The sequence below is a fragment of the Muntiacus reevesi genome, chromosome 5, assembly GCF_963930625.1.
Source record: "Muntiacus reevesi chromosome 5, mMunRee1.1, whole genome shotgun sequence".
Lineage (NCBI taxonomy): Eukaryota > Metazoa > Chordata > Mammalia > Artiodactyla > Cervidae > Muntiacus > Muntiacus reevesi.
In genome coordinates, this window is record NC_089253.1 from 25,617,397 (window position 1) to 25,632,464 (window position 15,068).

A 15,068-nucleotide genomic window follows, 5' to 3' on the forward strand; every position below is an offset into this window, starting at 1 on the left:
ATTTGAGCACACTTTGTAGAGAAGTAGATGTGATTTGATAGTACCTTTCATTTCTAGGTCACCATCTTCATCACCAACAACACTGGATATTGACAAATATCATAACAGAATACTGTGGGTTCTCAAGAAGTTGCCTCTCATCTATTCTACTGTTTCTTCCATTTGTCTATTTCTCTACTGCCATAATGTTTTCCATTTGCTTATATAGTCTTTGATGACCCTGATATGAGCTTGAATTCCCTCTTATTGTAAAATGTGAATAACTTGGTATCTTTAAAGCATTATGCCATTTTTCAACAATAATAATATGAGATGTGCAAACACAGAGTTGCTATTTGCCATGATTGCCATAGGATTACATAACTACGGAAAAACAGTATTGGGATCTTTATATTCTTTTGTAGTTTGTTCAAATAAATTCCTATGAGAAGAACTAAAGATATAGCATTGCTCTCATTTTTGGAGTCTCTCAAGTTCACGATAGTGAAGAAAACCTGGGTTTGTGTTAGCTTTGTCTTGATGACATCTCTGCCCTCAGAATTCCATCATGTCCAGGAGGAAAGGTTCTGGACCAGGACAACCTGTGTATAACAATTTAGTTACAACCTTGCCAAATGAGGATTTTCTTTTGGGGACCATTTTTTTCATTACCATTTCTGTGGATCGTTGCAAAACTGCATAAAATCGCACACTTCAAGAATCCAGTTCAGTCAGGAATTTGTGAAATGATGAAAAGAACCTCGTAGGTATCAAAATTGGAGAACCTGTGTTATATTTTTTATTTGGCCATGGAGACCTTTGAGATCTTTCATAAGACTCTTTCATAAGCAACCTGAGTTTTATTTTCCTCCTCTCTAGAATGAATTATAGTCCTAATGGCAGATTGATAGTCCTAACACAGGAGATATTGCAATTATTTATACATACGTTGTGTTCAACAGATAAGAGAAAAGCACTAAGATGTGGGTGGGGGGGATGGGGAATCTGTGCTGCTATCAGGAAAATATGAAAAAGTTTAATTGTAGCTGAGGGACATTAAACACATGAATTTACATAATTATGGGAAAGCTATCACCTTTGACTTCTGTCATAAGTAATGTTTTTTGGCAAAGCAGTAATTGGACTTTAACTCATAAAATAAACATATGAAGAAATTTACTAAGACCTAGAAGCTTAAAATATAAATATGGGTAAATGCATAATAAAATATACTTACATCTTCCTGAATGTAGAACTTGTGGCATTTTCTTCATTCAATTATCAAAAATTTTGTCTTTCTTCTTATGCCTTCCATCCATTATTCCTTATAGTTTTTTTACTGCTTTGATTTTGAATTCCATATAAATCTCTCTGTCTTACCCTGAAACTCTTCCCCAAATAATACACATCCTTTTTCTCAAAAACACACCAATGGTTATTCAGTTTTTTCTAAAGTACAGCATCTGCTTCATTTGAATGAAAAAGTGTCCTTTAATAAGCTCTCATTACTTTCTCCAGTTTTCTTTTATTCTTACAGAAAAGTCTAAGTTTTGACTTGTACTAAGTCCAAGCGTTATGTTATCACTTAATCTTTTTTTAATACACATATTCGGTATCACATTTTTACCAAAATGGCAGAACGATAACTTTGATGATGACTCAGAAAGTTAGACCCCGTGAATTAAGAGCAGGTCTTCTGACTTCTGGTTTATGCCTCTGACAAAAAGACTGAAAGATTTTCTTCCCAAATCTCCCAAATTTCAGATCTTGTTTTTCAATACAGAAAGGTAATAACCTGACAATTCGGTTAATTTCTGTATCTTCTGTGGATCTATTCAGAAACTTGGAACTATTCAAAACCGCAGACTGTCAGGTTAGAAGAGAACTCAAGGGCAAATGAGATAGTCTGGTGCAAAAACATTCCATATTGCCTGTCGTCTAGTGATGTGAAGCTATTTCCTGAGGCATCTCATTCTGCTTTACTGGTTTTGGTTGTTAGAAAAAACTTACATTTGCATTCACTGAACTACCCTTCTAAATTTTCATCACTTTGTTTAGTCACTCCTGTTCATTCAGCTGGCATATTGTGACTTGATTTTAGACATATCCACCTTACTTACTTTCTTTAGGAAATGATGTTATCTTGTGATTTGTAAAGTGATTACAACTAGAAGCACTGTGATATTTAAAGATTTTTTAAAATTTACCATTAGAGGTTTGGTTTAGAATGGCTCTTGGGATTTTGGCATTGAAAAAGGTTAATTATTATTATTGCAATCTTGGGATATTAGAACTGAAGTTACTAATGACAGAAAGTTAGTCTCCTGAGAGACCGTCTTGGGTGCTTATTTTATTTATCTAAAGAAAAACTTAGACATCTGATTTAAAGTTTCAGTGAACTAGATACTTGGAAAACTTAAAAAATATTTATAATGTGTTTAATAAGTTTTAAGATGCTTGTCAAAATGAGATTACTTATATAGATGGTGTATGTACATATTTAAAAATTTATTGAGATAAGATTTATAGACAGTAAACATGTTTAAGTATATAATTTGTTGAACTTTGACAAATGTACACAGTTACGTAGCTACCATTACCAGTACAACATTGGTTTAACATTTCTTTAAACATTTTTCATGACCTTTGCAAGTAAATGCTTTTCCTCCATACCTCAGCACCTGACAACCACTGATGTTTTCTGTCAGCATAATTTGAATTTTCTAGAATATTATATAAGTGCAATCTTATATTGTTTATGAACCATGTATCTTGATAAGATGCTAATATCCAAAACACATGAGGAATTTATATATTGCAATAGCAAATATATGTATATTTGCTAAATAAATAATATATTATTTATATATGTATTATTTGCTAAATAAATAATATAGCTATATATATATTTGCTTTTGCAATGTATTAGTTCCTCATGAGTTTTGGATGTTAAGATCTTATCAAGATACATGGTTCATAAATATTTCTCCTGTTGCATAGGTTGCCTTTCACTTTGTTGATTGTTGGTCCTTGCTTAAGCTTTTTGGGTTGTTGTCTTAGTAATTGTTAACTGTCATTGTGTTGGTGGGACTGTCATTTAGCATGCTAATGAATTATAAGGACCATATGATGAGGCTCAAGATCAAAACTTCTGCCAGCTTGGGCCTAGTTAGTTCTAACCAGTGTTTTCCTCTTTGCAGCTTCCTCCTGAAATTTAGATAAGAAGTTTGTTTCCACTTGGGGGAGGGACCAGGTATACAATTCTGGGATGATAGCCTTGGTAATGACTTGTGTTGGGCTTCTGACTTCAGAACTATAAGATAACAAATTTGTATTCTTTTGAACTGCTAATTTTGTTATGGACACTAAGTAACTTTCAAAATTCTTCTTAATGAATGTCTGATTATGAGTACAGAGCAGAAAATTATATGGATGCTTCATTCCTGGTGATACTGTTTTACTTTCTTTTGATCTTTAAACATTTGTTCACTGCTTTATTTTTTGATGGCCTGTGTTATTTTATAATATATTATAGTATTTGAATCCGTTCTGAAGATAGCACTTTCTCTGCTTGCTCTCCCATGAGGGTTTCCTGCCAATTCTTAAAGTCTTCATCTTTGTCTACAAAGCTAGATGACCCATGACCAAACTGGTAGTGACCTAGTTTGATCTTCAAGATGCCTCTTGTTTTCTCCGTGTTCTCAAGCTCCCTTTTTAGATGCTTGTCCCCATTGTACCTGCTCAGGGGCTGTGTGGACAGAGGGCAATTTACCTTTTGCCAACTTTCCTCTTACAAAAAGAGAATTGGGGAAGACATCATCTCTCTTCAGTGAGACCAGTCAGACCATTCACTCCAGTGAACCTTTCAAGGAATTTGGATTTAGAATAAAGGTAATTTAAAATACATATCCTAAAATAAAATAGAGAATTCCTTTGTGGTCCAGTGCTTAAGATTCGGCACTTTCATTGTTGTGGGCCCAGGTTCAATCCCCGGTTCAGAAACTAAGATCCTGCAAGTTGTGGAGCACAGTCAAAAAAATCCATGTAAATCGTATATATATCTCAATATATTTAAATGTACTCAGTATACATGCATATATATTGAATATACCTATGATGGATATTTTTTTTGACCATGCCATACAGCATGTGGGATCTTAGTTCCCTGACCATGGATCAAACCCGTGCCCACTGCAGTGGAAGTATGGAGTCCTAACCACTGGACTACCAGGGAATTATCTGAAAAAAATATATTTGCAAATGACTGAAGCAGCCATTATCTTCCATATGCACAGAGAAATGGAAATAAATAGTCTGCAGAGAGAGATACATGAAATTTGTAGTACCAGTTTGCTAAGATGCTATAGCCAACTACTACACAGTGGCTTCGATAACACTAATGTGTTCCGTTACAGCTCTGGAGACAGAAATCCAAAGTCAGTTTCACTGGGCCTAAACCTGGGTGTTGGCTGGGCCATTCCAAGGGCTCTATGGGGAGAAAGAATCTTTTGCTTTGCTTTTTCAGCTTTGAGATGTGCATTCCTTGGCCTGTGGCTCCTTCCTCCATCTTCAAAGCCAGCAGCACAGCAACTTCAAATTTCTGCTTCTATGATCACATTACCTTCTTTTGTGTGGTCTCATATAATGACACTTGTGATGACAGTTAGTATCCACCTGTGTAAGTCAAGATCCTCACCCTATCTCAAGATCTTTAATTTGAATCTCTCCTGCAGAATTGCTTTGCCATATAAAGTTTTTTTGATTAAGATTTTTATTTTTATTTCTTTTCATTTATTTTTATTAGTTGGAGGCTAATTACTTTACAATATTGTAGTGGGTTTTGTCATACATTGACATGAATCAGCCATGGAGTTACATGTATTCCCCATCCTGATCCCCCCTTCCACCTCCCTCTCTACTCGATCCCTCTGGGTCTTCCCAGTGCACTAGGCCTGAGCACTTGTCTCATGCATCCAAACTGGGCTGGTGATCTGTTTCACCCTAGATAATATACATGTTTCGATGCTGTTCTCCCGAAACATCCCACCCTCGCCTTCTCCCACAGAGTCCAAAAGTCTGTTCTGTACATCTGTGTCTCTTTTTCTGTTTTGCATATAGGGTTATCATTACCATCTTTCTAAATTCCTTATATATGTGTTAGTATGCTGTAATGTTCTATATCTTTCTGACTTACTTCACTCTGTATAATGGACTCCAGTTTCATCCATCTCATTAGAACTGATTCAAATGAATTCTTTTTAACGGCTGAGTAATATTCCATGGTGTATATGTACCACAGCTTCCTTATCCATTCATCTGCTGATGGGCATCTAGGTTGCTTCCATGTCCTGGCTATTATAAACAGTGCTGCGATGAACGTTGGGGTGCACGTGTCTCTTTCAGATCTGGTTTCCTCAGTGTGTATGCCCAGAAGTGGGATTGCTGGGTCATATGGCAGTTCTATTTCCAGTTTTAAAGAAATCTCCACACTGTTCTCCATAGCGGCTATACTAGTTTGCATTCCCACCAACAGTGTAAGATTCCCTTTTCTCCACCCAACATTTATTGCTTGTAGACTTTTGGATAGCAGCCATCCTGACTGGCATGTAACCTGCAGCTCAATTCCAGAAAAATAAACGACCCAATCAAAAAATCGGCCAAAGAACTAAACAGACATTTCTCCAAAGAAGACATTCAGATGGCTAACAAACAGATGAAAAGATGCTCAACATCACTCATTATCAGAGAAATGCAAATCAAAACCACAATGAGGTACCATTACACACCATATAAATTTTCTATGTTACTTAGATTCACAGGATCAGCAATTAGGTATGGATATCTTTCAGGGTCATCATTCAGCCTGCTCTAGAAAGCTAGAGCAAGATCAGAGATTCAGAGGGAAGAGGGGTCTGCCTTGGATTTTTAAGGAGTTCTAGCTACTAATATTTATCCTTAGCAGGTCTTGCTGTTTCTTACCTTTTGAGGTTTTATGTGGTATTCTTCATTATTATTGTAATAAATACCAATGTTACTTAAGCTAGCTCGATTACTTTTCTGCTTTTATTTTCCCCAACCAAATGCATCCTAGGACACATATTCTTCTATAGATGATGACCACTTTGGGCAGTTGCCACAGACAATCAGTCTGGACTCATTGTCAGTTACTGCCTCTGAATAATTGGTTTTCTTTCCAACACAATGCCTTTCACAATCTGTTCTCACTCATCTGATACTCCTTGGTCTGCAGGTTTTCTCGATACTTAGAATTGGCGGGGAATGCTCTTATGGATAGCTTTTCATGTTAACTCTTTTCCCCTTAAGTTTCTTCCCATTCCACACTTCATGACACAGTGATGTGCTTGAGTAGGCTAGAGTTCACATATATCTGCATATATAAATATATTCAAAACTAGTGATGTAAGATGCTTAATCTCATTGAGTCCAAGTTTTCTCAGCTGTAAAATGGGGATAATATCACATTCTCAAGGTTAAGAGGACTAAATGAGATATATATGTACATATTGGAGTATACTGTACAAACATTGGAACATGTTATTCCTTTCCTTAGCTTGTTGTTGTTATTGTTATTATTATCTACATTATCTGGCTGTCAGGGTTGGAGCTCGTCATCCTGAATAGTCTGCAAAGACCCATAAAAAGTTCTTACTTTTAATCACATGTGGTTTCATTTCTTAGACCATCGTGGTTGAGCCTACATTAACAGAAAGAAAAAGAACCACAGACTATATTCCCCACTTTACAGATAATATGTTAGGTTCAGATAGGCTAAGTGTCACCTGATAAAAAAGTGATAGAGAGGGCTTAAAATTTCTGACTTCAGTGTTTTTCATTAATCCATGAAATTCCATGTGTGAGAAGGTCCAGTAATAGAGTTCAGAGCATGTTATTTCCTCTGTGGCTGAACTGCCTCCTCTGGACTCTGACCATAATACTTTGTACCTGGTGTGGCACATAGTTCTTCCATCTCTTTGCACACATCTTTGGTTTTATGGTCTTCAAGCATGCTTTACTCCACATTATGTCCAAGACGTGAAAATGCCATTATTAGCAAACAAACTTTCAAGGATTCCTGTGGAATTATGTTTCAAGGTTTCCTGGGCAATAAGGACATAATTTTGTTGACTGCATCTGTCAAAACTTCCTTTACCTTTTCATTTCTTAGACTATAAATAAAGGGGTTCAGAAGAGGGATCATCATTGTGGTGAGGACAGCAGTCACTTTGTCAAATTCCAGGGAATGACTCTGGCTTGGTCTCACATACATGAAGATGTTGCTCCCATAGGCAATAGACACGACAGTGATGTGAGAGGCGCAGGTGGAGAAGGCTTTCTGACGCCCTTGGGCCGAGGGGATGCGCAGGATGGTAGAAATGATGTAGGTGTATGACATGGTGGTGATCACCAGCGAGGTCAGGAGGATGAGAGAAGACAAGAGGAAGTTTATCATCTCAATAAAATGAGTGTCTATGCAGGCCGCCTGCAGCAGAGGGGCGATGTCACAGAAGAAGTGATTAATCTCCTTCTGGCAGAAGGGCAGCCTGGACACCACAACAGTTGGGCAGAGCACGGACAGGAAAGCCCCCACCCAGCAGCCCAGAACCAGCAGGAGACACACCCTGCTGTTGATGATGGTGGTGTAGCGCAGGGGGTTGCAGATGGCCACATAGCGGTCAAAGGACATCACCACCAGCAGGATGAACTCCACTGTCCCCAGGAAGAAGAAGAAGTATATTTGGCTGATGCAGCCTGCAAAAGATATGGTTTTCCTATTTTCTAGGAGACAGGACAACAGTTTGGGGGTAACTGATGTAGTATATAAAATGTCCAAAAAGGCTAAGTTACTGAGGAAGAAGTACATTGGGGTTTGGAGGCGATAATCAGCCCATATTAGGGAAATGATGATACCATTTCCAGTTAGAGTGAGCATGTAAGTAAACAAGAGGACCATGAAGAGTAAAGTCTGAAGCTTCTGGCGAGCAGGGAAGGCGGTCAGGATAAATTCAGTCACTGAGGTTTGATTCTGCACATCCATTGAGTGCAGAGAAGGTGGGCAGCATGTCTCTGAGAAAATGTTGTAAAGTGATTGGCCTCCAACTAATAAAATAATATTTAAAAAAAAAAAAAAAAAAAAAAGAAAATGATAAAATAAAAAGATCAAATTCAGCTTAAAGTTTCAACTGTCAATATCATTGATAAGACTTCCCTGGTGGCCCAGTGGTGTAGGAGCCACAGAAGGCATGGTTCGATCCCTGGGTTGGGAAGATCCCCTGGAGAAGGGCATGGCAACCTACCCTGGTATTCCTGCCTGGAGAATCCCACGAACAGAGGAGCCTGGCAGGCTATAGTCCATGGGGTCGCAAAGAGTCAGACATGACTGAAGTGACTTAGCATGCATGAAATATCATTCATAAAATGCAGTAGAAAAACATTTGAATAGAGTTGAGTGATTTATTTTCATTCTGCCTCTTACTCTTATAAGTGTAGCATCTTAGATAAATTACATGACTTCTTCTAAGCTCAGTATTCTCGCATCCAAATTTTTTCTTTGTATTAAGTTGTCTTCATGGTTCCATAAAATTCTAGTCTTTATGATTCTGTTGTTTTTTTATACAACAGTCCTTCCCTTTTCTATTTCACTCTTCCTAAACTTCTATTTTCTTAGCTAAGTTCTGTGTCTACGAAGAGAAATCTACATCACTCTTTCTGTCAGTTTGGAAAATGGAGAGAATGTTAATAAAAGTTGAATTACTTTTTTCAAAGTTATTTCAAATTTTCAGATGTTGTCTAAATCAAAGAGCAGAAAAGTCGAAACTAACCAGGACAGTCAAATAAAAGGGAATCTGTAACAGCTGTCCTCACTTTTGTTATTGATATTGAGTATCTGATGGTACCTAAGTTTTTTTGATATAATAGTAGTTGAGTTCTCCATCAAAGGTGTATAATTTTTCTTTGTTTTTTCTACAATGATAGAAAGTTTTACGTCTACACTGTTATAGGACAAGGAGGTCAGTTATACATATTTCATTATTTGCAACACATTTTATATAGTTTGAAACATATTTTCTTGAAAATGATCAATGTGTATCTTTTTATTCTTTGCAACTCTAGATCTATGGCAGCATCTAGTAGAGTAACTTTCACCTCCCATTTTCCAACGATTTTTGTAGGTTCTCTCAGAGAGGACCCTTATACCTTATATTCTTCTCAGCCATTTGACAATCAGGTTGTTAACAGTAGTGGAAAAAGTGGATGCAGATTGATGGTGTTTGAAGCCCTCAACTTAATCTTTGGATACTGTTCAGCTTTGCTGAGCATTTATAGCATGTCTATAAAATACAGTTGACCCACTCCTTTGCTGTATAATTTAGTGGCTAATCCTTTAGTTTTAAGTTAAAGCAAGCCAAATATAAACTAGTGCTGGGTACTTTATAGCGGCTCAGTTGTAAAAGAATCCACCTGCCAATGAAGGAGATGCCAGAGATACAGTTTCGATCTCTGGGTCGGGAAGATCCCCTGGAGGAGGAAATGGCAACCCACTTCAGTATTCTTGCCTGGGAAATCTATGGACAGAGGAGCCTTATGGGCTACAGTCTAGAGGTTACAATGAGTCCAACACGACTGAAGTTACAGAGCATGCATAGATGACTGCGTAATAGATATACTTACATCATATTGATTGTAGAGCAGTTGGGATTTTCTTCACTCAAATATGTTAAGAACCATGAACTTTGGCTATTCCTACTGCTTTCTGTCCGTTTTCTGTAAATTCTCTTACTGCTTCTATTTGAATTCCATATAACTCTCAGTTTTAGTCTGAGACTCTTCCGCAGATGATAACACATCCCGGTTTACAAAACCACATCAAACGGTTTTTCAGTTTTTGCTGAAGTACTTCATCTTCTTCACTTGAATGAAAAGCAGAAACAAACCAATAAAACATAACCTGTCCTTTTATCAGCTCTGATTACTTTTCCTAATTCTTTTTCTTATCCCTGCAGAAAAAAATGTCTCGACTTACACTAAGATTAATTCCAAGTGTTATATTATCATTTAATCTAATATTTTATAAATTCAGTGAATCTTAATCTTAGAATGTTTCTCTAGGTTTTAAGTAGTATGTATTTTGGATCACACTTTTCCAAAAAAAAAAAAAAAAAAACCCAACGAAAAAGCCAGAATGGTGAGTTTGGTTATGACTCAAGAAATCAAAGCCAATGAATTAAGAGCAGGTCCTCCGACTTCTAGTTCAGATCTCTGGCAAGAAGACTGAAAGACTTTGTGACTGAAATCTTTCCAAGTTTCAGATCTTTGTTTTTCAGTTATAGATATGTAGGTTTATGTTTGTTCTGATAATTTCTATGTCTTCTGTGCATCCATTCAGAAACTTGGAGCTATTCAGAATCATAGACTGTCAGATTAGATGAGAACTAAAAGGCATATGAGATAGTCTGGTGCTAAACTATTCTGTACTGTCTCTGTTGTCTAATCATGTGAAACTCGCTGTTTCTTAAAGGATCTCATTCTACTTTATTGGTCCTGATTGTTAGAAAATTTCATATTTGTACTGACTGAACTATCTCTCTGAAGTTTCATCTTTTATTTTTGTCACTTCTGTTCATTCATCACCCGTATTGTAACTTGATTTCAGATATATATTCTTAATTTACTTTTTCCTGGAAGTAATACTACCTTGTGCATATTAAGGTGGTTACAATTGGATGAATGTGATATTTAATGATTCTTTAATTCATTTTTGAAAGTTTGCTTTAGAATGGCTCTTGGGATTCTGGCACAAAAAAAGTTTAATTATAAGTAGTGCAATCCCAGGATGTTCGAAGTGAAGTAACTAGTCACAGAAAGTTAAGGTCCTTTGGGAGACTCTTCTTAGTGTTTATTTTATTTATTTAAAGAAAAACTTATAGCTCTGTTTAAAGCCTCTGGAAACTAAAAATTTGGATAATTTAAATTAAAAAAATCATATATTAAAATCAACTGTTTTTCAAACTGAAACTATTTGCATAGATATATATCTATGTACATATTTTAAAAAACCTGTAGATCGACTATACTTCAATAAAAAACAACATCCATTGGGGATGATATTTTATTGAGATATTATTTACAGACAAGAGATAAATTTAAACATATAAAATTTTGAGTTTTGACAAATATGTGCATTCATGTAGTCACCACCACCAGTAGATCAATGGTGTGAGATATTTAACATTACCTTAAACATCTGTATCTTTTTGAAGTAAATTGCTGTCCTCTCCCCTCCTCATTCTCTGACAACCATGAATTTGCTTTCTGTCCATGTAAGGTTGAATTTCTAGGCTAATGCATAAATTCTATATTACAACATATAGATTTGATTTTTTCCACTTAATCTGATGTTTTGAAATTACTTTGAGTGTTTCAGGCATGAGTAGTTTCTTCCTTTGTGGTATGAAGATTATCTACTCTATAGATTGTGTAGCTGTATATTTACCACATGATAGACGCCTGAGTTGTCTTTAATTTTTAGTTATTACAAATTAAGCTTCTCTGAACATTTGAGTTCATGCTTTTGGTGAATATTTGTTTTCATTTCTCTTGGACATGTTCCTAGGGGTAGAATTACTCTATTGTTTGGTAAGCATATGTTTAACTGTACCAGATGCTGCCAGTGTTTTCCAGAGTTGATGTATTGTTTTCCTTTCTACTAGCCATGTCTGTGAGTACCATAGTTCCACACCCTTGCTAATACTTGTGTGTTGTCAATCTTTATTTTTAGCCATTAGATCATGTATAGTGGAATCATCTAATTAATGTTTACTTTTTTATTTTTTAGCTTTATTGAGGAATACTTGACAAAATTGCCTCTAAAGTGTGCTATGTGATGATATGACATTCGTGTATTTGTGAAAAGACCATCAAAGAGGTTAAGTATTAACACATCATTCACCTTGCGTGCCTGCTTTATCGCCTCAGTCGTGTCTGACTCTGTGAGACCCCATGGACTGTAGCCCACCAGGCTCCTCTGCCCATGGGATTCTCCAGGCAAGAATACTGGGATGGGTTGCCATGCCCTCCTTCAGGGGATCTTCTGACCCAGGGATTGAACCCACGTCTCTTAAGTCTTCTGCGTTGTTTACCTCCTGTGGGTTCTTGACCACTAGCGCCACCTGGGAAGATACCTCCTTCACCTTACATAGTTATAGGTTTTTTTTTTTTTTTTTGTGAGAGTGATTAAGATCTCTCTTCTTAGTAAATTTCAAGCATGCAATACAGTGTTATTAACTATAGTCACCATGCTGTACATTAGATAATTGGAGCTTATTTGTCTTGTCACTGAACATTTCTAGCCTTTGACCAGCATCTCTCCACCTCCCTTTTTCCCTCAGGTCCTGTTCACCACCATTCTACTTTCTGTTTCTGTGAGCCAGATTTTAAAAATTCTATGTAAAAGTGAGATCATGCAGTTTTTTTATTTTTCCCTTTCTGGCAAATTTCACTTAGCACATCCTCTAGTTTCATCTATGTTGTGGCAAATATCAGGATTTTCTTTTCTAAGGGTGAATAAACAATATACCATTGCATACACATGTTTCATCTTCTTTAACTGTTCATTCATCAATGGACTCTTAGCTGTTCTCTTATCTTTACTATTTTGAATATTGATGCCATGGATATGGGAGTCCAGATATCGCTTTGAGATGCTGATTTCATTTCCATAGGATATATACCAAGGAGTGGAATTGCTGAATCTTACCATTGTTCTGTTTTTAATTATTTTTCGGGAAACTTCACATTGTTCTCTATAGTGCATGTATCCATTTACAATCCCGCCACCAGTGCACAAAGCTTCCATTTTTTCCATATCCTTGTCAAGGCATTGTACGCTCTGATTCTCAAATGATATTAGTGATTTCCGCAGGGCACACCTAGCGAGACTGAATCTTTATAAAGTTCTGTGACTTTCACATAGAGCTAATTTGGACCATAAAATCACCGGAGGCTGTCTTCAGGAGTATTCTTTCATTTATTTTTGGCTGTGCTGGGTCTTCGTTGCTGTGCTTGAACTCTGTCTAGCTGCAGCCAGCAGGGGCCACTTTCTCGTTGCTGTGTGCCAGACGTCCGGGTGCAGTGGTTTCTCTTGCTGCAGAGCGTGTGCTCTAGGGTGAACGGGCTCCGTAGTTTCGCGCATGGGCTTATCTACTTCATCTGCCGAGACAAGGGATCGAACTCACGTCCCCTGCATTGGCAGGTGGGTTCTTAACCACCGAACCACCAGGGAAGTCCCTGTAGATTCTCTCTTGGTGTGTTGCTTTGCACATCACACTCCAGTGTATCAGACTGTCAGATTGTGCTTCACAAATAGTCACAAAAGATGCCATACTTTCAAAAGTTTAAAGAATTGCCACTTGCAGTAGAGCTCTGCATATCATGATAATCATTCTTTGTTGATGGATTGGTTTGACTTTTAATTTCAATTCTACTTTGTAGCTATGATTTATTAATATTGGATATTGGGTCTAGAGTCCTTGATTAATTACTGTATTCTTTAGTAGCTCAGCTGGTAGAGAATCTGCCTGCAATGCAGGAGGCCCTGGTTCAGTTCTTAGGCTGGGAAGATCTGCTGGAGATGGGATAGGTTACCCACTCCAGTATTCTTGGGCTTCCCTGTTGGCTCATCTGGTAAAGAATCTGCCTGCAATGTGGGACACCTGAGTTTGATATCTGGGTTGGGACGATCCCTGGAGAAGGGAACAGCTGCCCACTCCAGTATTCTGGCCTGGAGAATTCCATGGACTGTATAGTCCATGGGCTCGCAAAGGGTTGGCACAGCTGAGCAAGCTTCACTTTTAGTGACTATGGTCATTTCAGAACTTCATTGTTATCTTCAGTTGGAGATAGTCTGAAAATAGTAAATGTTGCAATCAGTTTGGTTTGTTTTAATACATTTCCCTCAGGATTAATTTTCAAACTTAAGGGAAAAAAATGAATTCCTTAGAGTGTTTAATCATAATAATAGGGCAGAAAATAATTGGAATTTTAAAAGAAAGTTGTAGATATTTTTGTTCCTACTTTTACAATGGACATCAACTTTAAGAACATGACCCGAGTTTAACAGATTGAATAAAATAATTTTGTATTTATATACCAAATACCAAATATGGGATTCACTTCTTATGTTGCAGTGCGTTAGTATAGAGACAACCTTAGCCTCTACAGAAAAATTCCCATTCCAATATTTTAAAATTAAAACATATGCATTCCAGGCATAGAAAATGTAGAACAGTAGAGTGTTTAAAAAAAAAATCACCTAAAGCATCACTCAAATTAATCAGTATTGATTATTTGGAATATTTTATTTCAGCCTTTAAGAAATTCTAATGTGTGAGATAACTATGAATGAATAAAAGAGTTTTGAAACTTCATATTTAACTATTTAGTTTCATATTTACTCATAGGCTTTCTCTAGTGAAAGTATAAGCACCTTCCTCTTTTCATTTGAACATAGCCCCTCCTCTAGGCTTCCACTGTATAAGCTAAATGGGATGTAAGTCTTCTTAAAGTAAGGAAGACCATCCTGGACATTTTAAAATGCTTGAGTGAAATTAGGTACTGCTACATGAATCCAATTATCACCATGATGTCAAAAGCATAAATAGGAAAAAAAAACAACAACAAACACCTGTCACCATAAATAAAGAGACTCTTGATAAGTGCGAAAGAGCAGAGTGAAAAAGCTGGTAAAACTCAACATTGAAAAAGCAAAGATCATGACATCTGGTCCTATCACTTTATGTCAAATAGACGGGGGAAAAGTGGAAACAGTTGGCAGTATTTTATTTACTTGGGCTCCAAAATCATTGTGGATGGTGTCTGCAGCCACAAAATTAAAAGATGTTAACTCCTTGGAAGAAAAGCTATGACAGAGCTAGACAGTGTATTACAAAGCAGAGATATTATTTTGCCGACAAAGTCCATATAGTCAAAGCTATGTTTTTTTCAGCAGTCATATATGGATGTGAGAGTTGGACCATAAAGGAGGCTGAGAGCCAAAAAATTGATGCTTTTGA

The 15,068-nt window shown here is 36.8% G+C and overlaps 1 protein-coding gene across 1 annotated transcript; it reads right to left on the minus strand.

The window, feature by feature from the left end:
• Positions 1–7,087: 7,087 nt before the first annotated feature.
• LOC136169214 (olfactory receptor 6M1-like) lies at positions 7,088–8,035 on the minus strand. Its single transcript, XM_065937024.1, has one exon. It carries the CDS (start codon positions 8,033–8,035, stop codon positions 7,088–7,090), a length of 948 nt encoding a protein of 315 aa, XP_065793096.1.
• Between the last annotated feature and the right edge of the window lie 7,033 nt (positions 8,036–15,068).